Here is a 26,535-nt window from a genome sequence, read left to right as displayed (position 1 = left end):
GTGGGTGACGGAAGCTCTCAACCACTCCTTTTTTTCTTTTTCTTTTTTTAAAATTCTGGGCCAGCTTTAGCTCTGAGGCTCCAGCTCTTAGGCCTCCGCTGCTGAAAGTAGGTAATCAAAACAATGTATAACTCCAGCTCTGAGATCCTGGCTAGCTGAAAGCAGGTTTCTGTTTATTTTTTTAGCTTCTGTATTTGTTACAATGTTTCAAACTGCAAGCTCAGAGGCTGGCAAGGCAGGGGGGGAACGTTGGAGTCCTCCATCACTGAAACAAGCAAGCCTCATGTTAATTTCAAGCTGCCTGGCTGCCGGCCGCCATCATGGCTGATCGATGAGAGAGAAACATCTATCAGGTGCCTCCTGCATGCCCCTACTGGGGATGTGCCCACAACCAAGGTACATGCCCTTGACCAGAATTGAACCTGGGACCCTTGAGTCTGCAGACCGATGCTCTATCCACTGAGCCAAACTGGTTAGGGCATTGGTATAAGGCTTTTATACACAGTGTCTGAATTATTCATCATACAAAGACTCTGAGAAAATAGAGGCTCAAAGACCTTAAATAATTTGCCCACAGTCACACAGCAAATAAGTAGCAAAGCTGAGATTTAAAGCAGGAATTTATTATACTATTCTTTTTGTAGATGCTTGGAATTTTACATAATAAAAAGTTGTTTGCTTTTTAAAAAGAAGCCAGGTCTGGCTTTCCACTACATAATGCTATCTTCCAAAGGCTTAATGACTCAAAAAGAGGGAAAAATAATCTTTATCTTCCAGGGTGCTCAGATGCTCCAAAGCCAAGATAGGGGGGTTTCTAGAGGTAATTTGGGGATAGACAGTAGAAAGGGTACAAAATGGAACTCCTTTTCCTCCCATCAGAGCTTCCCTATCTGGGCCAGATGAATTGTGACCCACATATATTGAACTCTCAGAAAGTCACCCAAAGTCCTAACTCTCCAATGGACATAGTAGGGTAGGATCAATTGCCTCCAGGTAGGCAGACTTCTAAAGTTCATGGAACAGAGAGCTACTGCCTCCTGGCTGGATCCAGTCATCTCATAAAAACCCACTGAACACTGAGGCTGGGCCAGGAGCTGGACACACTGTGGAATCAGACTGGTTCTTGCCCTTGAACAGAGCCCAGACTTGAGGGAAACAGACAGGGACAAACAATGATAATACAGTGTGATGTAGGGGGACAAGAAGATAAGGATGATGACCCACCACTACTGTAAGAGAGCCACAGATTGTGTAGTTGAGGAGATGGGAAATCATAGCATTACCTGGAGAAGAGCAGAAGCAAGCACTAAGACAAAAAGACTGGGGAAGCCTGGGGCAGGGAAGGTTAAAGACCAAAGTCATAGAGACTGTGGAAGAGCATGAACTAGAACCCATGCCTTCCAATCCAGGGCTCTTCCCATCCACCTGCACTGTCCTGGGCCACCCTTCCGAGCTTTCAGCTCCAGTGCTGACCTGAGGGCTGGGCTACACTGGGCTATTACTGTTCTCTTCAGTGGTGCCAAACTCCCCTTTGCCCACCACTCAGACCCTACATTCTGCAAAGCCCAGCTCCAATTCCCATACCTTTAAGTTCTTCTAGACCACACCTGTCTATATGGATCAATTCCTCCTTAGAACCACTAAAGCACTTATATGACAACACACTTTTCATACATATGTGTCTTGTCTCCAGAATCATAGTGTTACTAAAGATGCTTTGTGAATGCCTAGGAAAGGAAATGGTGATGATGATTAGGCATCAGGATGGTTTCACAGAAACCAAGTCATGCCAGACTAAACTCATTTCCTTTGTTTATCAGGATTACCCACTGGCGCAATCAGGTGCAGTTAGGGCAAATGTGGGCTTCATCAGACATTTCATGGAATGTCTCAGGACAACCCTGAAAACACTTTTTGGGAAGAGTAATCAAGATAGAAAAGAGTTTAGAGCCATGTGAGAACAATGGCTTAAGGAACTGGAGCTGCAGGCTGGAGAAAAGATAGCTCAGGAGAACATGACTGCATTTTCAGGTACTCACAGAGCCAATGGAATGTGGAATAGGGATTAGATTCATTCTACATTAAGCTCAATGATAAAATTAAGACCCTGGGAGGCAGATTTTGGTGGAATGTAAGAAATTTCTAACCACGAGAACATCCAAAGATAGCAGCTCAGCAACCTCAGGAACAAATGAATTCCCCAGCACTGAGTAGACGATCACTTGGTAGGTCTGCTACTTATACATCAGAGGTTTTCCAAGATTATTAATTTGTGTTTGTTCATTCATTCAAAGATACCTTTTGAGATCCCGCTATGCATCTGGTACCGTGCTGGGAGCTAGGGATTAAAAAAAAATAAGAAGACACTATTCCTGCTCTCAAGTAGCTACTGATCCTGCTGGGAGGAGATGGAAAAGTTTATTTCAAGGCCTGTATCTTGATTACAGGCCTCAGTACAGAGAAGGTTGGCTTCAGTTTAGGTTAAAGCATTCTTGTGGAAATTCAAACATATATTTGGCTACTAAATACCATAAAGAGTTTAATCAAAGCCAAATTACGTGTTTAAACCAACTATTGGCTGTGGGGATAGAAGTGTACACTGAAACACAGTTTGTGATTTTTTTGTGCATGATATTTTGCTCTGTCTGAATTTGGTCTTTGGCTGGGACTTGTAAGACAATCTGTAGGTACATAAACAAGTGGCTGTGGTGTCAGGGTGAAGTGATTTAGCCAGCAGGGCTACCCAACTCTCCATTTCTTACCCACCCTATGGGGACTGCTTCAGCACAGACATAAACATGCTCCTGCCGTTACCTTATTGCACTCGTCACATGGGGAGGCTAGAAGGCTTGATTCAGGGATATGATTGGATTTTAAATCCCAGTCTCACAGGATTTTAATTACTGGTCTGGGGCAGCAGGGATAGGCGCTGGCTGCCTTTGGATGGAGGAGGTCGATACGCCACTCCACAACATATTGAGCCACAATGCCTGCAGACTCTATTGCTCTATTTAATCATCTTTTGCAAAATTTACAGTGGAACAGGAGAGATCAATACGAAATTTATCACATTCTCTTGTAAATATGAGCCAGGAAAGAGTTCCAGGCAGTTTGTTACTGAGTGGGAGGGAACACGTCTGTGTACAGCTGGGCATTAGGAGATGAGACAAAATCCATTTTTCTTGGCATAAGCTACAGATGCTCAGCCAGTTCCCCTTAAGCTTGAAGTCAAGTTCAATGGAAGAACACGGATTCATTCATTCATTCAATCAGCCAACCAACATTCTGGAGCACCTGTTTTATGCCAGATCCTGTGTAGGCTCTGGGGATACCGACTGGAATTCTGCTCTTAAATTCTGCTCACAGTCACAGATATACCATGAGAGCTCCACTTCTTACCAGTTGTGGAACTTGGGCAAGTTACTTAATAGCCTAGTGTGCATTTGTTTATAGGTTAAAAGAGTATCAAACTCAGAGTCATTTTAAGTATTAAAAGACACAAAAGCTTTAGTGCAGAGCTTGATACATATAGTAAGAACTCAATAAATGATAGCTATTGTTATTTTTACTATATTTGCCATTATTAAGCATTCCTTCCTACAGTGTCTCACCAATAGTATATGTGTAAAAATGAGGTACTGAGCAAAGAAGCAGCCACCCTATCTAGCAGACAGTTCTTGTCTCCCCAGGCCCACTTGGAGAAAGGATGGTGAAAGATCCATGGCGGGCTCAAGAGACTTGCATGCTGGGTTAGACAACTGGCCTCATCTCACAGGTACTGGGAACTGCTGAGGGTTTTCAAACAAGGGAGACAGGGTTTTACAGGCTAGACGAGGCTGGTTTGAAGGACAGCCTGGAGATAGGGAGATCAACTAGAAGGCTGTTAACACTAGTCCAGATGAGATGATCAAGTCTGAATTTGGTGTCCTCTGTAGTGGGGACAGAGGAAAGAGGTTGGACTTGGGAGAAAAGTCTAAGAAAGATGGACTTAATGGAAAGAGAAGGCAAAGTCAACTGACTTACTTATAATACTCCAAAGGCCCAGTAAATGAAATTCGTGCACCACAAGGAGCAGGCCTAAATTGTCAGTCGGACATCCTTAGTGTTGCTGCGGAGGCAGGAGAGGCTCCCTGCCACCCCGCTGCCCTTGCTAGCCTTGCTAGCCGTGAACCTGGCTTCTGGCTGAGCAGCACTCCCCCTGTGGGAGCGCACTAACCGCCAGGTGGCAGCTCCTGCATTGAGCGTCTGCCCCCTGGTGGTCAGTGCGCGTCAGGGCAACTGGTCATTCGGTTGATTTGCATATTAGCCTTTTATTATTAGGATTTTTGTTTGGATGACTATAGATGATGGTGCCATTGGAAGAAAGACTGAGGAGGGCTGGGTTTGGATACACTGAGTATGAGATGTCTACAGAATATTAAGCACCAGCAGAGTACTGGAGACATGAAAACAACCAGTTTGCTCTAATACAAATATGCAGGCCAGCCTGGTTAGAAAAGAGATGGGGAATAAACATTCAAAGATACTTCACATACAGAATTAGGTGGGGAAAAGGGCAAAAGCAAAAATTCCTGCCAAGGATTTCTGTTCAATGCAAACCTAAGGTAGGGCCTCCTAGATGAGGGATAATGCTCTAAATAGTAAGTGACACAGGCACTGCGAGTATGAGGATTATCAGCTCAGTTTCATTTTGGGCAAGTTTCCTGGAAGTCATGGGCTTTCAGAAGGCCAGCCCCATTTCTTCCTCTCCCCCCAATCCAGCACAGACTATCCCCAGAGGTGGCGGCAGGCTCTGTGTCCAGAAAGCAACCAGAACAATTGTTAGTAGCAAGGGCAAGGCTCTGAATAAAGCAGAATTTAAAGTGGACTATAATAAGTGCCTGGGTCCCTGGGCTTCAGTAATCCCCCACCCGCTCCTACAAATGACAGCTGAGACCAAGGCAGCGGAGCCTGGGGTCTGGGCTGAATTTAGCAGTCATAATTATACTGCTGACGTCTGGGGCAGAGCCACAGTCTCTGCAGAAGGCGACAGCTTTTGTTCATGCACTAAAAACACAGCATCTTCAAACATGCTAATCTCATGTCTGCTTCCATCTAACAACATTGAAGGGAGGCTGAGAAAAGGGCACACAATGCCCACACATCTGGCTAATTCAGTTACAAGCCCAATCAATCTTGATGGGTTGTCTATAAAACACCAGCCACCCCAAAGGACTGAGCTGACCAGATGTTTTAGCTTCTGTTGACCAATCCTAGCCTAACGTCCATAAGCAGGGAAGAAGAGTTATCAAGAGATGGCTTATGCTTCTACCTACATGTCTATTCCCAAAGTTACATAAAGCCTTCTGCTTGGATAAGAAGAACATTAAAGCAGTGGTTGAGCCAGGCTCATTGGAAGACTAACATATACAGACTTTCACTTGGACCTTAAGGAGGACAGCAGGTCTTATTTACAGTTGGGTTTGAGAACGCTTACAGAAACAGAAACCAACAAAATATATTTGCTAACTGCACTTCCTAGTATAGAGAGAATCAGGAGTATCTTTAACTATGATATCAAATGCCACAGGTGACAGTTCTGGGCACAGGAACTATTCATCTGCTGATGTCTTCTTTTCAAACCCCATCAAGGTTGAAGGAACTATTCCCCTCCCTCATAAGACTGTTGCTTTTTAAAAAAAAACACCAGAGGCCACTGCCAAGAAGGGCTCCTTCAATCAATGCTTTTTCCTTTATGCCCAACCACAGCCACCAGTCACCAAAAATAAAAGTGGAAGAGTAGTGGGAGATTAGGAGAAAGAAGAGGACAGGGAATAGACTTGTAGTCTATACCAAGAGGACCATTTTTCACCCAGAGCTCCTTGCTGGTGCTAATGATTCCATTTCTTTTCAAGAGTGTTTTTCCCTAAATAATTCTAAGGACTTTACCATGTTTGTCTCAGAGTTGTGGCTGCATCACAAACCAGATAAACAGACTTGGGTAAAAGAAACCTCCAATTTTTTAGACATTGGTAAGAAAAAAAGCACAAGTTAAGAATGAGGTCTTTGTTGTGATATCCTGTGCCTAGAACAGTATCTGTCACTCAAAGGAGTTTACTAAATATTTGTGGCTGAATAATTATGCCCCGGTTGTGATGCGGCTGGGCTGTGTTCTGTCAATTTGTTTGCCAGGAGAGGCCTTCTGTTGTCCCTGGCAATACTACTGGACAAAATCACTCGGAGATCAGGAGAATCTTCTTTCAGCCTGAATGAGCAGGGAAGAAGTGGTGTTTGGTGAGAAGGGTATGGACTTCATTACCACACCCAGCCACCTCTTCTTCCTTTTCCTCATGGCTGCAGTAATCAGTGCTGCTGACCAATCCTGCCTCCTATTAATTCTTTTTTACCTTGGTTTCCATTATATACACTACCTATGACTTTGTCTCCTTTGCAGGTTCCTATTCATTCTTCTGTCCCAATTTATGGGTGATACCCACGACTGAGTCCTCAGGCCGTCCCTCTCTGTACGTGTTCTTTAACCCCTTCCCCAACAATTTTTTTGTTAAAAACGTTTCTTTTTCAGACTAATTTTTTAATTTTGGTTCTATATAGTATTTTTGATGCTGGTTATGAAAACAGTTTGTAACTCGTCTTCCTATAAACCATACTTTTTTTTACCATATTTACTTAGTATACTCGTCGACGACTGAAAAAGAACATTTTGTGAAAACGAGTATACACGTTTCTGCCGGGGAAGGGGTTAAAGAGTAGTTCCAATTTGTACAGTTTAAACTACTCTAATGGTTCTCAATCCTAACTGTGTATTAGGATTATATGGGAAGTGTTAAAACTATATCAATCCAAAGTGGGAGAAAAATAGCTGCAATGTATATCACAGATGGAGGGCTAATATCCTTAACATGTGAAAAACTTTTAAAAAATCAAGAGAAAAACAAAGACCAGAAGTCCTAGAGAAATGGGCAAAAAACATGACCACAAAAGGAAATATAAAATGGCTCTTAAATATATGAAATGATGTTCAATTTCACTCATAATAACAGAATCAAACTAAAACTACATTAAGATACTACATCTTGCCCTGACTGGTTTGGCTCAGTGGATAGAGCGTCGCCCTGCGGACTGAAGGGTCCCAGGTTCGATTCCGGTCAAGGGCATGTACCTTGGTGTGGGCACATCCCCAGTAGGGAATGTGCAGGAGGCAGCTGATCGATATGTGTCTCCCTCATCAGTGTTTCTAACTCTCTATCCCTCTCCCTTCCTCTCTGTAAAAAAGTCAATAAAATATATTATTTAAAAAAAAAAGATACTACATCTCACCTATAAGATTACAAAAATCCAAAAGCTCGACAATACACTCTATTGAAGAGGCTGTGAGAAAACAGGGACTTTCATACATTGCTAGTGGGAATGCAAAATGGGACAATTTCTATGGAGGAGAAATTCACAGTATCTAACCAAAGGACATATGCATTTACCCTCTGACCTTAACAGTGAAGACACATGTCCAACAATCCCAAAATATACATATAAGAGGTTATTAATTGTATCACAATTTGTAACTGCAAAATATTGGAAACCTCAATGTCCAAGCATAGGACATATAGCACATACACAAAATGGAGTACTATGCATCTGTGAACAAGAATAAGAAAGATCTATGAACTGATATTGAGTGATTTCCAAAAAACATGGTTAAGTAAAAAAAAATAGGTAAACTTCAAAATAGCATAAATAGGTTACCTTTTGTGTAGGAAGAAAGGGAAAACAAGAAAACATACATTTGCTTATACAAAGAAACATAGGAGGATAAACCAGAAAACAATTAAAACTGGTTATCACAAGGGGTTAGGGCTCACTGAGGGGAGCAGAAAAAAGTTGAAAGGAATATAAGAGGAAGTCTTACTTCTCTGAGTATATCTTCTGTAGTTTTTAGTAAAAATTAATGTTCTACATATTCAAACAACAAAATTAAAACAAGGATAGGCAGGGGAAAGAAATTCTAAAACTGAAAGCAAATTAAAAAATTTAACCCAAGTGTATTTCAAATGAATAACATAAACACACCAAAGGAGGGGAAAAATCACCTAAGTAACTTATGAACTTAGTATCTGAGTATATATAACCTTCGATACAGTAAAGATGAGGACTGCAAACAAATTCTGACCTGAACTGTTTTTATTTTTAAAATATATCTTTATTGATTTTAGAGAGGATGTGAGAGGGAGAGACAGAAACATCAATGATGAGAGAGAATCACTGATTGGCTGCCTCCTGCACGCCCCCTACTGGGGATTGAGACCTCACCTTGGGCATGTGCTCTTGACCAGAATCGAACCCGGGACCTTTCAGTCTGCAGGCCAACACTCTATCCACTGAGCCAAACCAGCCAGGATGGCCTGAACTCTTTAGAAGGTTTGTTTTCTTTCTTTTTTTTTATATATATATTTTATTAATTTTTTACAGAGAGGAAGGGAGAGGGATAGAGAGTTAGAAACATCGATGAGAGAGAAACATCGATCAGCTGCCTCCTGCACATTCCCTACTGGGGATGTGCCCGCAACCAAGGTACATGCCCTTGACTGGAATCGAACCTGGGACCCCTGAGTCCGCAGGCCAACGCTCTATCCACTGAGCCAAACCAGTCAGGGCAGAAAGTTTGTTTTCTATGGGTGAAGCAAGTGTGAAGTTTTTTTAGATGTATGATGAAATTAAGCAAATGGGTAAATGAACCAGTTGCTGTATGCAGTGGGCATTCTCACTATGGAAGAAGGGACATAATACGGAATGTGTGAAGACAAGCAAGAACCCTGTAGGGATGGACTGGAATGGGAGGTATTCATGCTAAAATATGTATGTGCATATGCATATGTGTGTATATGTTTATCCAGGTATGTGTACCCTGTGATGGATGGATGTGGATACATCTATTATAATAAAAGCGTAATATGCTAATTAGACCAGACGTCCTTCTGGATGACCTTCTGGATGAAGCTGGGACTGGAGGGAAGCCTGGGAACCGGGTGCCTGCCTGTGGCTGGAGGGAAGCCCGGGTCCCGAGTGCCAGAGGGAAGCCGGTGCTGGCAGCTGGGGGAAGGAAGGCCTACTCTTGCACGAATTTTGTGCATTGGGCCTCTAGTATTTATATATGCCAGTATATATTTCTTAGCTCTATCAACAGAAGGGGTAATGACCATACTTGGTACTTAGGTTTCAGGGTAATACAACTGCCCGCTTAAATGTTTTAGGGATCCTCAGAGAAATGACTGATTCCAGGGGAGCAGCAAGGTGGATATGAGATAAGATTGAAACATTTTGTTATGCTGAAAAATAGGGAAATGCTAAAAAAAATGATAGGGAAGGGTATGCTTCACTGGGCAAATATGAGATAATTTTAGCACCACCATAACAAGGCACAGTAATGAATTATAGAACATTAAAGCAAGAGTATTCACGAGCACATTGACATTAAATAGATAAATAGGGAAGACAGTTTCTTGCTTACTATAGATGCCAGGTGTTAACTGATCATTGTGAAGTGAGTGCTGGGGTTTGGAAAGTTATAAAATATTCATCTTCCAACAATTATATAAAGATTGGCTCAGGAAGGAACCATTAATGGATGCTGGGTTCAGGGAGACATTTTAATGAGGAGCAGGATATTTGCATGGCTCTAAGAGTGTCTCCCCACTGACTATTCATTAATTTCAAGGGAAAAAGTAATAATACTGGTACAATGGAGAAACTAGACAATATTTAGGTTAGAGATGGAGGATGGGAATAGACCTTTCGCCCCAAACCCCCCTTTATTTAAAATATATTTTTACTGATTTCAGAGAGGAAGGGAGAGGGAGAGAGATAGAAACATTAATGATGAGAGAGAATCATTGGTTGGCTGCCTCCTGCATGCCCAATGGGGATCAAGCCCACACCTGGGCATGTGCCCTTGACCAGAATCGAACCTGTGACCCTTCAGTCCACAGGTGTCTCTCTATCCACTGAGCCAAACTGGCTAGGGCCTGAAAACCCTTTTGAATTTTGTACTAGGTACAAGTATTAACTATTCAAAACAGAAAGGAAAACGTTTATAAAATATCTCTGAGAGTATAGTAAGCAGAATAATGGCTCCCCCAAATATGTCCACAGTCTAAGTCCTGGAACCTATGAATATGTTAAACTACTCGGCAAAGGGGAATTAAAAGTTACAGACAGAATTAAGGTTGCTTATTAGCTGACTCTGAGATGGGAAGATTACCTTGGATTATCCCGGAGGGACAATGTATTTACAAGGGTCCTTCTAAGTGAAAGAGGGAGGCAAAAGAATCAGTGTCAGAGTGATGAAATGTGAGAAAGACTTCAAGACTATTGATGGCTTGTAAATGGAAGAGGACTATGAGACGAATGTGGGCAGCCGCTAGAAGCTGGAAAAGGCAAGAAAACAGATTCTCTCTGAGTTTCCAAAAAGGAATGCAACTCCGTAGGCACCTTGATTTTAGTCCAGTTAGACCTACTTCAGACTTATCTCCAGAATTGTAAGATAATAAATTTGGGTTGCTTTAAGCTACTAAGTTTGTGATAATGTGTTTACAGTAGTGATAGGGAAGACACCTAAAAAAATTACAGTGGTTGCCTCTGAGGAGGAGAACCAGGAACGTGGAATAAAGACTTCCTTTCCACTCTATTATCCTCTGTATTGTTTGAAAAACTTTTTTATCTTGTACATATTTTAAAGTAAAAATCACTAAGTCACTAAACAGTCACTTCAGGAGCTCTCTATTCACTTCAAAGTTAAGCACAAGTCCTTTGTCTCATCCCCAAGGCCCTCCACACTCAGGCCTCACTATCCACATACCAGTAGGTGGCCAGTTCCTTCCAGGTCTCTAATGTGCAAGGCTCATTTCTGTTGCTTTTCACCTGAAAGCTTTCCTTCTTCCCTCTGCCTGTTTGAATTCTCTCCCTTTCGGGGTCTGCATTCAGTCCCCTTCCTCCATGAAGCCTTCTACAACATCTACACTGATCTTTCTCCTCATTCATTACACTTGCTTATTCTGTCCTTTGCTTACATTTAATTTAGAGTCCTGTTACCTACCATCCAGCGCTGTTCTCATTGTGCTATGTGTATGGGTCTCTTCACCAAACTAGCTCACTGAAAGAAGGACCTGTATCTTTTTCTTTTCCACAATGCCTACTGCCTACTTATACAGCATTATGGAAAAGAAAACTGCAGAAAGCCAGAAAAAAAAGATTTTTTAAAAAAGTACAAAACACCTTTCCAGAGAGAATAGAGTCCCTGGGACCCAACGGCACTGCTAGTTGACTTTAGCAGAAACATCCACCCTGGAAAAACAGTGAAACGGGCTCTGATCAACCTGAGAAGTCAATCCAAGTCCCTACTTCCAGAAGCCACCCAAACCCCTGATCCATACCTGTTGTATCCCCCCGAGTTCAATGGGTTTCTAGTCCAGCCTGACTAAGGCCAAGTTTAAATACAGTCTTGGACAGTGCACTTTTTCAGCCGACCCAGGTCGTCTGGCCAGTACTTCCCTCCATAGAGGGTTCAATACTTCAAGGGGGTCTGAAAGATTTCTGAGGTAGCAAGCACTCTTCTTAAATAATTCATTTCTAAAATGATGTTAAGGAAGGAGCCTGTGACATAAACCTACAGAGAGCACCTCTGCTGTGTTCCTACCAGGACACTGCCAGGTCTCTGTGTAGAGGAAGAGAGCACATATATGCTAGAAACAAACTCCTTTTGAGGAGGGTTTTAGCCCATCTAACCCTGGGATGGGCCTTTGCTGCTATTTGCAAGCCCAGACCTTCAGACTGATGCTCCCCTCCTTTAAGCTATGGTGTTGCCCTTTCTATGTGCATTCAACCCAGGAGCACATGCTCTGGAGGGGTATGAGTGGGCTGGCAAAGGGCAGCTGGTCCTGCCTTGGGAAATCTGAATCCTTCTCAGCTCTTTTTCCAGGCCTAGTGCAGGTGGAGGAGAGTGAAGGACACAGAACAGACCTGGCCCAGATGATGCTGACCTCTCCCTCACCCAGGGGAAACTTGGCCTCCAGCTGCTACTGTTTGGCGGTGATGAGGTCATGCCGGATACAGGCAGGCTCATCTGAGGACTGCTTGGAGCCGATTAAAGCCTTGATGAAATGTGGGTGCCTGGATGGCAGGAGGCTCTGGAGAGCTTGGGCTCTGGTGACCAGGCACTCATCTCTAACTCAACCAAGCAGTGACTCATCTATGTCTACAGCATCTGGAACACAGAAATGCCTTTCCCTGGGGGTTAGCAAGGACAGTTTTCAATCTGCACTGGGTAAAGGGCTAACTTAGGCCAAGAGCAGAGGATAAAACTCAGGTCACTAAGGGCCCCTTTTAGCCTGAACCTACTGCATGGACTGCAATTAAACACCATAGGACCTCTCCATTCCCCACAATGTTCCCAAATCGATTGCTGGGTCAAATGACTATTGGCCATCCCTCTCCATGGGATTTTCTCAAGTGATATGCTAACATCTATAGGTCTCAACATATATGCCATTTGCTCAGGGAAGACTCTACTCTTCCTTAATATTTGTCTAAATGGTAATTAGCTAATAAATTTGTATTTATTTGTCTAATGTCTATACTCTGCCAGACTTTAAGCTATACAAATAGTACAATAAATACTTGCTAAAGTAAAAACAGGTAATCAATAAAAAGACCAATATGGGTAAGAGAAAGTTTTACAGATAGGTTTTAAGTAGTTTTCTTTAAATGGGAACTAATAAACAACAGAAGGATTCCTCTTATCTGCCACCTTAGCTAAGTGGTCAAAAGTCCTCCTGGCTTTACAGCCTGCAACTAGTGATCCTTCCAAGCCAACCTTTTCTGGTTTGGAGTGGCAGGAAGAATGTTTTTCTTTTTCTTTTCTTTTTTAAACAAAAACAATTCAACATCATTTATTGTCATCTGGTAGTAACTCAAGGGTAATGTAGGCCAATATGAATAAATGGGTAAGAAATATTCTCCCAACAAAGGACACCAAAAAACACAAACTGTATTGCTTCTCAGTAATTCCTCACTTCATCAAGTCATTTCTAGGTGGAGACACTTTGAAGCAGAGTAATATCTACTTTCAGCATGATCCGACCTAGTTGTTTTCTTGACTTTGTTTTCGAATGAATCTCTTCTGCATCATCTAATACGAGGTTCATATACTCATCAAAACTAATGATACAGCCTTCGATCCGCATATTCACTTGCTCATAAAGCCACACCTGAATCCGAGATCTATTTTGCAAGTATCTGAAGATGAGGTTGATGGGCTGCACCATCACCTTCTGCACCTTTTGGCCCTGGCCACGGTATGCCATGGTGGAAGCTAACAAAGACCACACTAAGCCGCACGCTCCCTCGGAGCCACTTCTGGAATAAAGAACCGGAAGCGGAAGTGTTTCTTTTTCTTTTTAACAGCTATACTGAGATATAATTTACATACCATAAAACACACACATTTAAAGTACACAATTTAATTTCTTTTAGTATTTTTTCAGAGTTGTAAAGCCATCATCAACATACTCTAATTTTAGAATATTTTCATCATTCCCAAAAGCAACCTTGTACCCATTAGCAGTCACTTCCCATCATCACAACAGACAACCACTGGCATGAAGAGTTTTTAGCTCTGTATCCAAATAGGAGAAAATCTTTAGTGTTCAATCATCTGACACGATCTCCTCATCAAATAGATGAAAAAAGTGATACCAGAGGGGGGAAGATCACAGTCCCCAATACTTCATCCTAATGGTAGTGCTTTGACCTCTCTGCCATGCAGCATGACTATGTGCCCAAACTGTATACCTACTGGACTTTAAGCTACTTGAGGGCAGAAGATATATTCTACTCATTTGTCTTCCCTCCCTGCCCAGAAGTACCATTATTGCAGTGATGCTTAAAGTGTGGTCCGTGTTCTTGTGCCAGTTTGTGAACTTTGCTACCAGTCCTTGATGAGATAAAGAAAATAAGTAAGTGCCTGAAAACTTTTATAGTAACTTAGAGTAATTTTATATCGTTGAACCTAATGATATATTTGGGCCTGTATTTTGTATGCCTTTTTAATATATAATTTTTCTAATTAATTTTTATTGGATTTTATAAAAGTACTAGAGGCCTGGTGCATGAATTTGTGCACAGGTGTGTGTGTGTGTGTGTGTGTGGGGGGGGCGGGGGGGTCCCTTGGCCAAGCCAGTGATTGGCCAATGGGGGCCGACCGGCTGGGGAGGAACTGCAGGAGGGCTCCAGGCTGTGCCCGGCCCTCTCGCCCAGTTCTGATTGGCAGGACCCCAGCAGCAAGCTAACCTACCGGTTGGAGCATCTGCCCCCTGGTGGTCAATGCATTAACCCCTGACTTCCTGATTGATGAGATGATGCTAAACCACCGAATCACACAGGCCAGGTGGTCAATGGCTATTTATTAATCACCTGCTACATGCCAGCTGTGAATTCTGTTCTAGAAACTGTGAATATAGCAGTAAAGCCCTAGCTGGTTTTGCTCAGTGGGTAGAGTATCAGCCTGCAGAGTGAAGAGTCCTGGGTTCGATTCTGGTCAAGGGCACATGCCCGGGTTGCAGGCTCGATCCGCAGAAGGGGGCATGCAGAAAGCAGCTAATCAATGATTCTCTTTCATCACTGATGTTTCTCTCTCTCTCCTTCTCCCTTCCTCTCTCTGAAATCAATAAAAATATATTAAAAACAAAACAAAACAAAAAATACAGCAATGAGATAAAGAGACAAGGTCTCTGTGCTCACAGGCTTACATCCTAGTAGGGGAGAGATAGATGATAAACATGTAAACAAATAAATATAATTTTAGGGACTGATTAGTACTATGAAGAAGATAAATAGTAACACAATATAAATTTGACTGGAGGAGGTACTTTTATTAGGGTGGTCAGGAAAGGCCTCACTGAGAAGGCGACATTTGAGTTGAAACCCAAATTCCCAACAGGGAGAGAATGTACCCACTGATGGGAGAGGTAAGTACAAAGGCCCTCCGATGGGAAGGAGCTCAGTGTGTCTGAGGGACAAGAGAAGGACAGTGTTACTGGAAAATAGAAGACACGGGGAAGAGTGGCTAGAGGTGTGGTTGCAGAGACAGGCAGGATCTAGGTTACAAAGAGCTTGGTAGGCTCTTGTAAGGAGTATGGACTTCATTTTAGTTTCATTGGGAAGCCAATAGAAGGTTTTAAGTAGAAGAATGATAGCATTTATGTTTTAAAAAGATCCCTGTGGCTGTTATTTGGAGGATGGATATAGGGAGACAAGTGTGGAGATGATGAGACTAGCCAGGAGGCTGTGGTGATCATCCAGAACTGGATCGTCATCCTGAACTGCATGAGAATTAGGGCAATGGAAATGCCAAGAAGGACATGGGTTCAACATGTATGTTAGAGGTACAACCGACAAGACTGACTGAAGGACTTGACTGGGAATATAAGGGAAAAAGAGAATTCACAGAGGGCTCAAGATTTGTGGGCTGAAAAACTAGGTAGATGATAGTATCATTTATCAGTACAGATGTGGAGAAGACTTGGGAGATGTCAATTTTGGGGGGAAAACAGAAGTATATTTTGGCCATGTTTACAATGAGACTGAGGAAAGAACAGGAGCTGGGGAAGTGAATTAAGTGGATAACAATCATTCTTTTTGAAGACTTTTACCATAAAGGGATGTGAGGTAGCAGCTGGAAGTGCATATGGATTCAAAGGAAGTTTTTAATTTGCTTTGTTGTTTAAGATGGGTGATACTGAAGCGTGTTTTATGCTGAAGGGAATGAGCCAGCAGAGAGGAGAGAATAGATAATGAGGAGAGATGGGGGTTAACTGGAGGAGCAAAGTCCTTGAGAAGCCAGAGGAAACAGGAGCTCAAGCCCAAATGCAGGGTTGGTCTTAGGAACGTTTTCCTGTGGAGGAGGAAGGCAGAATACAGCGTATAAATGCAGGTAGACTGGTGGAGGTGAGGGTGGGAAGGTGAGGTCGTTCCCTTCTGATTGTAATCTTTTTCTCTATCAAGTATGAGGTGATATTAGCTTGGGAGTTGGGGAAGGAGAATGCTGGAGATTTGAGGAGAGAGAAGGTATTGAAAAACCGTCTTGGTCCAAAATAAGAGTGATCTTACTCAAAAAGTGTAGTGCTATGGTTGGCAGTGCTGAGATTCATGGACATAAATGCAAAGTGAGTTTAGTTAGTATGGTTGTGTGATTTTCTTTCTCCAGCAATATTCAGCTTTTCAGATACAGACATGAAGTAAAAAAGAAAATGAGTTTAACTAGGGTAAGCATTTCATCAGGTGGGTACAAAGGAAAGAGAAAGAAGCAAGGGAGTAGTTAGAATGCTAGACCATGGAATCTAAAAGAGGGAAGGAGGGAGGGAAAGAATATTCAAAACAGAACTGGTCATTTCCCTCTACCTTCATACCTCCTCCCAATACTCTTTACCTCAGTACAGGCACATACCATCTACATAGCCATCCAATCCAGAACCTGGGTCTCTTCTTGACTACTCCTTCTCTATCACCATCTGACCCTACTGATTCTATGCTTAAATCTTTCTGAGACCATAACTCTTCTCTCCTTTCCCACTGTCTTGTTTTAGACCCCATTTAAACAATTATAATAGCTTTAAATTAAGTATTTTCCCTTCCTCCAATCATGCCCCTTCTAACCCATTTTTTGTATTTTCTTTCAAGTATAACATATATATAGAAAAGTACAAAATATACATAAGGCGACAGCTCAATGAATTTTCACAAGATGGATATACCTGCATAACCAGCACCTGGATAAAGAAACAGAACATTACAGCACTCTGGAAACCCCTCCAAGTCACTACTGTGACTTCTTACACCACTGGTTAGTTTTGTCTATTTTGAACTTCACATTTAGGTGCAGTTAGGCTTCCATGTCTAGCTTGTGTCCAGAACATCAGGTTTGTGAGATTCATCCATGCTGTATAGAGCAAGAGTTCGTTTGTTCTCTCATTCACTCAATTTATTATTCCATGTATGAACGTTCCATAATTTATTATCTATTCAAATACTGATCAACAATTTTGAAACTTCTAAGCTTTCCTTAATCTTAATGGCTCCCACTGTAGGATTAGGTCCAATATCCTTAGTTGAGCTTGTGTTACAGACCTTCATTATTGGCTCTTGCTTTCCATTCTTTCTTTCTGACCCTTCTAACCTAGCTCTTCTGAACTGCCTGTAATATGTTGAATAAAGTACGCTGCTTCATACTCCATACCTCTTGAGCATGCTGTTCCCTTTACCTTTCTCCCTTACCTATTGGTAAACTCATAATCATCCTTTAGATCCTAGTGCAAATACCACCTCCTACATCATGCTTCCCTGCCCTCCCCAGAGATTTAAAAGGGATTTCTTTGTGATCTCTCAGTACCTTCTATACATCTCCATTAACACACCAGATAGCAATTCTTTGTTAAAGTGTCTGATTTCCTCAGTGAACTATGAGTTCCTTAAGGGCAAAGACCATGTCTGGATCATCTTTATTTCCCTGGTGCCTAGCGTGGGGCCTATGACAGGAAAGATGGTCAGTAAGTATTTGAAAAATGAATGAAAAGACTTGCCCAGGGGCTATAAAGGATGCTGGAGCTGGAAGGCATTCTTGGAATCAGCTACTCCAACTTCTCTATTTTACTGATGAAGAGAAAGGATTTGTCAAAAGAAAAAAGATTTATTGGGGGCAAAGTCAAAACTTTGTATTTTCAGCCCAGGGCTCATTTCCCACTTCTGCACTACTGGCAAGAATCAGAGATTGAAGTTTCCACAGAGGACAACCGGAGGCAAGTCAATTCCCTCAATATCTGGCAGTGCAGCCAGATGGACAGACAGTGAAGTGGAACAAGAAATGGAATTCTAAGTTTGCAGCCGGACAACAAACTAACAGGCTGTTAAAGGAGATGTCAGCACTGGAAAGGATCTTTGCCCCAGAGGCAGGGATGATGGGTTTTAAGCACTCATTTGATGATGGCTGGTTAACACTGACAATTGAGCCATGTGCAAGGAAGTGGGGCAAGGAAGAGCCATGAAAAGTAGCCAGGAAAGAGTATTAAGGGATGCCCTGGGAAAAGTGCTATTAGGTTTCATAAATCTTAAGTTTTTCTGAGGTGATGAGCACTGATGGCTGAAAAGGCAGCATCAATGTGACTGACTATAAAGAAAAGGAATCTAGCAGCAAAGAGGTGAAGCTCTTAAAAAGCAGGGTACACCGACACTAAGAGCTAGTGGGCTGGGAAGCAAAGATACCACATTTCCAGTGATATCCAAATCTCCAGTGGCTACAGAGATGTATCAGTGTATCCAGACATGTACTAAGCTATGTGCAGGGCATTGTGGCAAAGGAGGTAGGGACAAAAAGACAGTTCTGGCCCTAAATCTACCTCAGTTCAGTAGGTGGGGACTAGATCCAAATCCCATGGAACAGGGAAGACTTCAGATGTCAACTGGAATTAGAGCTGGGGACTGACTGGCAGAAAAAACTCCATCAGGCTGAGAAACAGTCTTAAAGGGAAATGAGAGGCAGAAGGACCTGGGGGAGTAAAGGCACTGAGGTGAGGACACTGAATTGACATTACAGTGGGGCAGGAGTATCAGGGCAGCAGTAGGGAAAAAGTCAGGTGAGGGTCAATCTAGGACAACTCTAAAACCAGGTTAAAAAGTTAGGATGGGCAGTATTCTTTTTTTTTTTAAACAAGTGAGCACTGAGTGTTTTGAAGTTAATAACAGATATTTCATTTAAAATTCCTACTCTGTAGAACCTATACGTGTCCTAATCCTGACAAAACCTTAGAAGGTAGGTGGTATCACTCCATTTCCAGATGAAGAAAGAGAACCTCAAAGCAGTCCTGGCTTGCCCAGGACCACAAAGCTGTGAAGAGGCAGGGCTGGTATTTAGACCCTACCTTCACAGTTCATGCTCTTTCCCGGCAGCCTTTCTCAAGTTGAACTACATATGATAAACTATTTGAATAATGATTTTCTCAATTCTCCCGAGAATGATACATAAGTAGTACCATCTCAATGCCTGGGAGAAAAGTTAATTCCTTGTATACAATGGATGTTTTATAGCTCAATTCTTTGGGGGAACCCTGGTCAAAAAGGCTGTCATGATTAGTGATACGTTTTAGGAAGATGGATCTGGCAGTGGGGTCCCATGCACCTTAACAGCTCTGGAATTATTAGGATGAGTTCCTCCCCACCTTCCCAACCATCCTGCGTCTTCTCTCCCTCCTCTATCCCCTCCAATATTTTCTTATACCTGGCAGTCAAGTGCTAAAGCACAGCCTTCCTGCTCTAAGCCAGCAACACAAATAGAAGCAGCATCTTCAGAGCTGAAAACCAAAGGGGCCTGTGCACCCACTTTTCTATGGAGATCAGGGGTAGAAAACTGGCACTAGTGAATTCAGAACCCTTCCATAAAAATCATCTGGCAACCTCCCATTACACTTCCAGATAAAACTAAGCATCCCCTCCTCTGAGAAGCTTTCTGTAACTGACTCTACCTCCCTGCTCACCAGGCAGGCGCACCAGGAGGTATTTCCTCCTCTATGTCCCCAGAGCCCTTGTCCAGCCCCCTACCAGCCCCCTCTCCAGTGTCACTGGCTGTTTCTGTATCTGTCTTCTCCACCAGGCTCAGTCTCTCACGACAGTTTGCTTGATCCATCTTAGGATGCCCTGAGGTACATGGTCTCAGAGATGGCAACTAGCTTACCCGGAGTCACATCACAGTGCTGAAACTGAAGCCCAGGTGAGTCTGACTCCCAAGCTGTGTTCTTTTCACTATATTAGGGGCCTTCTGAAGAGGAAGTGCTAAGTGCCCGGCCCAACACTAAGATTCAGAGGCGGTGCTCTCAGAGTGGACAGACCCCCAGAGGAGGCCTCAGGAGTCAGAGGCTCCAGATGAGAAGAGAGAGAACATAAAGGTGACTTAGGTAGGGGGTGGGGAGGGAGGTTGTGGGCAGAAACAGAATTAAGAAGCCTTCAGGTAGGATTATAGGCTTCAAGGAGGAGAAATGGTATCATAGCTGCCAGGGTGACAGTCTGATTTCTTTTTCTTTCTTTTTTTTATTAAATATATTTTTATTGATTTCAGAGAGGAAGGGAGAGGGAGAGAGAGATAGAAACATTACTGATAAGAGAGAATCATTGATCAGCTGCCTCCTGCATACCCTCTACTGGGGATTGAGCCTGCAACCTGACTGGAAATTGAACTGTGACCTCCTGGTTCATAGGTCAATGCTCAACCACTGAACCACACCAGTCGGGCCAGTCTGATTTTTTTTTATATAACCCCTTCCCCAACAATTCTTTTGTTAAAAACGTTTCTTTTTCAGACTAATTTTTTTATTTTGGTTCTATATAGTATTTTTGATGCTGGTTATGAAAACAGTTTGTAACTCGTCTTCCTATAAACCATATTTTTTTACCATATTTTCTTAGTATACTCGTCGACGACTGAAAAAGAACATTTTGTGAAAACGAGTATACACGTTTCTGCCGGGGAAGGGGTTATAATCACTATAGGCCCAGTGCATGAAATCGTGCACTTGGGGGTGGTGTTCCCCTCAGCCTGGCATTGCCCTCTCACAGTCTGGGAGCCCTCGGGGGATGTCCAACTGACGGCTTAGGCCTGCTCCCCATGGCAGTCAGACATCTTTAGTGCTGCCGCAGAGGAGGGAGAGGCTCCCACCACGACCGCTGTCCTCGCCAACCATGAACTGGCTCAGGGCTTCTGGCTGAGCGGCGCTCCCCATGTGCGAGTGCACTGACCACCAGGGGGCAGCTCCTGCATTGAGCATCTGCCTCCTGGTGGTCAGTGCATGTCATAGTGACTGATTGTTCCGCTGTTTGGTCGATTTGCATATTAGCTTTTTATTATATAGGATGGAGCATGGAGCAGAGGCTTTTACAGTCGTTATCACTAACCCTCATGCTATCACTGTCATACTTCTCAGGTGTTATCTTACAGACAAGAAAACTGAGTCTGAAAGAGTTAAGGTAATACGTCCAAGGCAATACCTGTGGTAGGGTGGGGGAGCTGGGATTCAAACCCAGGTTGGCCTGACTCTGAAGACATCCTTTCTGTTACTCTACATGGCCTCCAAAGGGGTCAGAGAACTTCCCACATTATCACACTGCTGAATGGATCTCCTCCCAGCTCTCTCATGGGTACTGCTAAGTCAGAGTTGGTCAAGAAAAGCTGCCCCTCCAGCTCTAACTCTCTAAAATCCGGGGACCCTAAATCCCTGTGGACTAAGCAATTTCAAGGACAAGGGTTCTGTGTAGACTTGGTAAACACAGGCTGATCTCCCAGAGAGCACGTCCATCTCATTTGCTGCAGCAAAGATGGTGGCAAATATAGGTTAAGAAAAGTGGATAGTCAGGAAGGAAGTTCTCCTGCTTTCCCTGAAACCCTTGGAGAAGGTCAACTGAGGTCAGAAGACTTTAGAAATGTTACTGGCAACAGCCCCAGGACAAGGGGGTAGGATCCTCCCTCTCGGTTGGCTGGTCACACACACAGGCTAACCAAGAAAGGTCAAGCGGGGAGGGAGGTCATAAGTTGGCAGGCCTGTAGCCCTGAGTGACGGCCACTTGTTCAGATCAGGAAGGGAGAAATAAGTGGGTTAATGGTTTTGGCCCTTGAGGCTGGGAGGCTAGGGCAGGGGGTGTAAATGGAAGCGGGGTAAAAAGGCAGGTGGGCAAACTGTAAAAGTGGGGGCAACAGGCATCTGTTCCAAGTCAACAGGCAGGAACCATGCCCTTGAAATGATTCAAAGGGCCAGCCTTGGCCTGGGGGGGAAGGGGGACACTTCATAAAAGGCCCGGCCTCTTCATTTCAAAGGTGTTCGATCTGGAAGGATGGAGAGAGGGTCTCTTTTTAGAGTGAATCCCTGTCTGTTTGGGGGCTGAAGGGAAGCGGGAAATGTAAACCACTGGACAATGGCTGGAGGTATTGATTGATTTTAAAGCATGGCAGAGGGAAGCCCCACGGTGAATGCTCCAATTCTTAGCTACAAATGTTTCGCCAGAGAGCTTTCCAAAGGACAAAGTGAGTAGCATCCTGCTTGGGGATGTTTTCTGCTTCTGAGAGCACTAAGTTTTGCTCCAAAAGCTTCAATCATCCCAGGCACTGTTACCACAATGTATATGCCCCAGACCAAGGCACATCATGGGGTAGGTCCCTTGTAGGCTGGGGGTTTGGGCCAGGCCTGGGTATTAAGCCAATGTGGTTGGATTTGGGGGTGTTGGGCCAGCAGGGTAAAGTCTCTGGGATGAACAGAACTGTATTTGAAAACTGAATTTTGAAAAAGTGATTGGGCTGAAGAGGACAGTTGGCAGAAGTTACAGAAAAGAAAATCACAGCTCATTTAAAGATAGTTCAAGCAGTCAAAGAAATGAACTAAATGGATACCTAAAATGAAATGGACTCCCCAGGGAAGAAACAGAATTCTCCCAGTTCTTGACAAAATCCAAGGAAATGCCATCCAGCCAACTACTGGAGAGGTTTGTGCCAGGAGGAGAGTGAGTAGCCCTGATGACCTCTGAGGACCCTTGCAGCTTGTAAGTTCTATGAAGAACGATCCCTGACAAGTAGTCCCTTGGGTGGGTGTCTAGCCCCAAAGATGGTCTCTAGCCCCACAAAAAGTGGCATTGAGAGCATAAACAGGCAGTCATGTGCCATACTCAGGGGCCTGGGCACCACACATCCTGGCAACTTGCATCGCTCCCTATCATGAAAAGAGACTGTAGCGGGATAAAAGAAAATAGTATGAAAAGTGACTGCTTGTGAGGTATCAGGCAGGGTGGAAGATAACACTGCACCAGACTTGGACAGGAGCAGACCAGCCTGAATCTAGGGATTACACATACTGTCTCTCCATTTGAATCAATGCTCTCTCAAGGGAGGGTATTCAATCATTCAGCAAATGCTTATTGAGTGCTGGGTGTGTGCTGGGTACTGTGCTAGTTGCTGGGTTTGCTGACTTCAGGGAGCTCAGAGTCAAATTAGGGAGAAGACTACTGAAAACATAAGAACAATGTCAGATTGTGACAAGTATGAGTTTAGACTGGGGTGGGGGTAAAATCAAGGAAGATGTCTTTGAGACCTACGTTAACAGGGATGTGAAGGTCCTCCCCTTTGTCTACTAGCCCTGCATTAGAGGTCATAGTGGAGAAGAAAGGACACTTTTGGAAATTGCAGCGAACAAGACTCGCAGAGCATGTGCAGACAGGCAGGATGGTCTGGTACAAAACAGGTAGGCAAAGATGTTCCACCCACATGAGGTCAAACCACATGTACACACTGCCCCTCTCATTAAGTACTGCCTCCCTCAGAGCAATTCCAGCCCTGGGAGGGTAACAGGGCTATGGGCGAGCATGGCATTTCCAGAGTGGAGAGGTTGTCAAGTTTCTCTCTCTGCCAACCCCCACCCCATTCATCCATGCTCTTACCTCCATCAAGCAGCTCCTTGACGGTGCGGTAGTCGTCCGCAAGGGCAGCATAGTGCAGGGCTGTGCAGCCCTTGAAGCTGGCGCGGTTGTTCAGCCGATTGTTGAAGTCATCTTCTCGGGTGACCAGAACTGGGGGAGACAGTAACACAAACCCTTTTATTAGCAACAAATGCTCTGAGCCACCAATTTCACCATCTTTTTCTTGGCATTTTAATTTACTCACTCACCCATTTATCTACTTGCTAAATATGCAATGACACCTATCATGTGCATGGCAATCTGTGCCAGGCAAGAGAAAGTTAGTTCCACAAACATTTACTGACATTTATTATGTAGTAGGATTCATTTGGGGACACAGAGTGAATCAGACCTGGTCTCTGACCTAATCTGAAGAAGGAGACAGAGAACAAACACATGTTTATTGTATTATTTGAGATAAATACTATGTTAGAAATATAACAGGATGATATAGAAAGTCAGAGGGGAAATTAGCTCAATTTGGGAATGAAGAGAGGATCTCAGATGTCCAGAATCTTGAAGGGTGAAGAGGAGCCATCCAGGTGAAGAAAGAAGGCTGGGGTAAGAGAGGGAACCAGTGGGGCAGGAGACAGAGGCTGTTCTTTGCAGAACAGTAACATAACCCTCTGCTCTGAAGATGTTTACAACCTAGTGAGTGTCTGATATTATTTTGTGATGACCTTTTATAATTTATAAAAGCCATTAAAATTTTGAAACTACAGAAAAATACAAAGAAGGGATCAATATCTCTGCAACTTGAAAAACTGCACTTAATATTTTGGTATATATATATATATATATATATATGCATATATATATATCCTATAGAATTGGAATTTACTACATTGCAATTTTGTAATATGCTTTTTTACCCTTAATAAATGCACTGTGAACATGTTTTTAAAGGTAAGATTAAAAAGTATTTCATGTGCTCAAAGAACCAAAAATCCTAGGCTCACTCTAGTGCTAGTATTCATGACTTTCCCTCTCCAATTTCATATTAAATAACCTAAAACCAGTTCTGTCACTTTTATAGGACCCTATGGGTTAGGTGACTACACACATCCGGGACGAACCTGGTTTATGCCTGTTGTCCTGGACAGTCCCAGTCTGGAAAATAAATTGGAAGGTTACCCCACCTCTGAGGTCCTCCCTTGGGACCTGAGACCCAATAAAACAACTATAATACTTAGGTGATGGGGTTTCTTTCTGCCCCAATTGTCAGAGTAACTGTTACGTTCCCTCCTGAACTGAGTTCATTGGGAGTGGAATTTGGGTCCTACCTACCTGAACCCCCTTCTCTAGCCCAGAGCACAGGGTCTGCAAGAGGTAGGTTCCTCTCACCCCGCACTGGGTAAGGGGGTGTAATTCAGCCAAGAGGTAACCTTGCCTATGTAGTTAAAAGCATCAGACAATTCCTGAACCATTCTTTTCCAAGTAAGTGGTATTAGAATAGTGTCCATGCATTTTTCCCTCCTTTCCTATTTAAAGTTCAAAAAGCCAAAGACTGTCATGCCTTCTCCTAATACTAACAGATCTCATTTACTGACCTTTTTCTACTCTGTGCCTGGCAAGGTAGCTTCACACAATCTATTTAATTCTCATAACAATCTTATATAGTGGGTATAATCATTCTCATTTTATAGATGAGAAAACTGAAACACAGAGGTCACAAAGCTAATACAGGGGTGAGCAAAAGTAGGGTTAGAGTTATAATACAAATAAATCATATAATAATTAATAAATACTAGTACAAGAATAAAATCTGTGTTTCCTGTACTTACAATTATAAACCTACTTTTGCCCGCCCTTGTACATGGTTGAGTGAGGATTAGAACCCATGTCTAATCTGAGTCTTTACTCTTTCTCTCCACCATATCACGCTGGCATCCTAATTTTGCAAATGAGCAAATCAGATCCCAAAGAAAGGAGCTCAGAGCCTAGATGTCTGGCCCCAGCCTTGACTCTTATTCTCCCTCCTTTTCCTGCTCAGGTGAAGGTGCACCATACTTTCTGCAGAACTTGCCTTAACAGGGAACGGCCTGAGATCTGTAGCTAGCTTAGGTGGGAGTATTTCAAATGTTTGGCCAAAATGAAGTTGGTGGAGTATGCAACTGAGACTAGACCACACTTTCTTGTGGCCTATGGACTCAATAGTCAATCAGCAATTCTGCCCCAGACAGAGGTTTCCAGACTGATAACTTCCTCCCCTCCACACCTGCAGTGTTATCTGACCTTTCCTGGAGTAGAGAGAACAGGAAGAAGGCCTCTGAGCAGCTAACACACAAGTAGCATATGCATTTTTCCCATAAGAGAGCCCTTTAGAGACCTAACTCAGAGAGATTACCAACTCTTAGTGGCATACAGTCTTATCAAATAATAGTAAGTGATCTTGTTTCCAGCTCTCTGCAGATTAGGAGAAGAAAACAATAAGGCTGGGGAGGAGGCTTCATAATCAAGCAGACTGATTACAATCAAGTGGTGGCCAGGCAGGGAGGGAAAAGAACAATAAAAAGCTAAAAAGAAATCCACAGAATACTGCACCTCAAAAACCCCTAAGGGCACCACTGAATTGCCCATAGGACATTAACTGCTGGATACAATAATGAACCTGAAGAAAAGTGATAGTTGGTTCAAGAAAGCAGGAAGGGTGTAATCCATTTTACAAAGAAAACACACCATTCATTCAACAAACAACACTTAATGAGCACCCATGCATGGTGGTAGCTGCTGGAGGTATACTAATGAATAAGAGTCTAATGCAAACTGGACACCAAAGCTCAAGCAAGCTTCTCCGGCTAGCAATACTCTGTGCACGCTGTCAAGCATCGGTACTGGGAAAGCAAAGCTGTACCTGACTCCATGAGAAAAGAGCAACTAGAACAGCCGTGGGCAAGCTACGGCCCGCGGGCTGGATCTGGCCCATTTGAAATGAAAACCTGGCCCGCGGAGCCGAAAGAGCAGAGGGTTCTCTTGCTCTCCCCTCCGCTCCTTCACCAGCAGCAGTGT

General features: G+C 43.3%; 1 protein-coding gene and 1 pseudogene across 2 annotated transcripts in view; both read right to left on the bottom strand.

Annotated features, from left to right (window-relative positions):
- The window catches only part of CLPB (ClpB homolog, mitochondrial AAA ATPase chaperonin), a 156,229-nt gene that overhangs the window by 47,404 nt on the left and 82,290 nt on the right, over positions 1–26,535 (bottom strand). The window contains exon 5 of the mRNA XM_006761033.2: positions 23,509–23,637. Coding sequence (XP_006761096.1) covers positions 23,509–23,637 — 129 coding nt within the window. The remainder of the gene's footprint in view (positions 1–23,508; positions 23,638–26,535) is intronic.
- LOC107182688 lies at positions 12,923–13,424 on the bottom strand (annotated as a pseudogene). Its single transcript, XR_001513402.1, has one exon. The product of XR_001513402.1 is annotated as a small nuclear ribonucleoprotein E pseudogene (transcript).

This window comes from Myotis davidii, unplaced genomic scaffold, assembly GCF_000327345.1.
Source record: "Myotis davidii unplaced genomic scaffold, ASM32734v1 scaffold1377, whole genome shotgun sequence".
NCBI lineage: Eukaryota > Metazoa > Chordata > Mammalia > Chiroptera > Vespertilionidae > Myotis > Myotis davidii.
The sequence above is the reverse complement of the archived record's forward strand: the minus strand, read 5'-3'. Positions and strand labels throughout refer to the sequence as shown.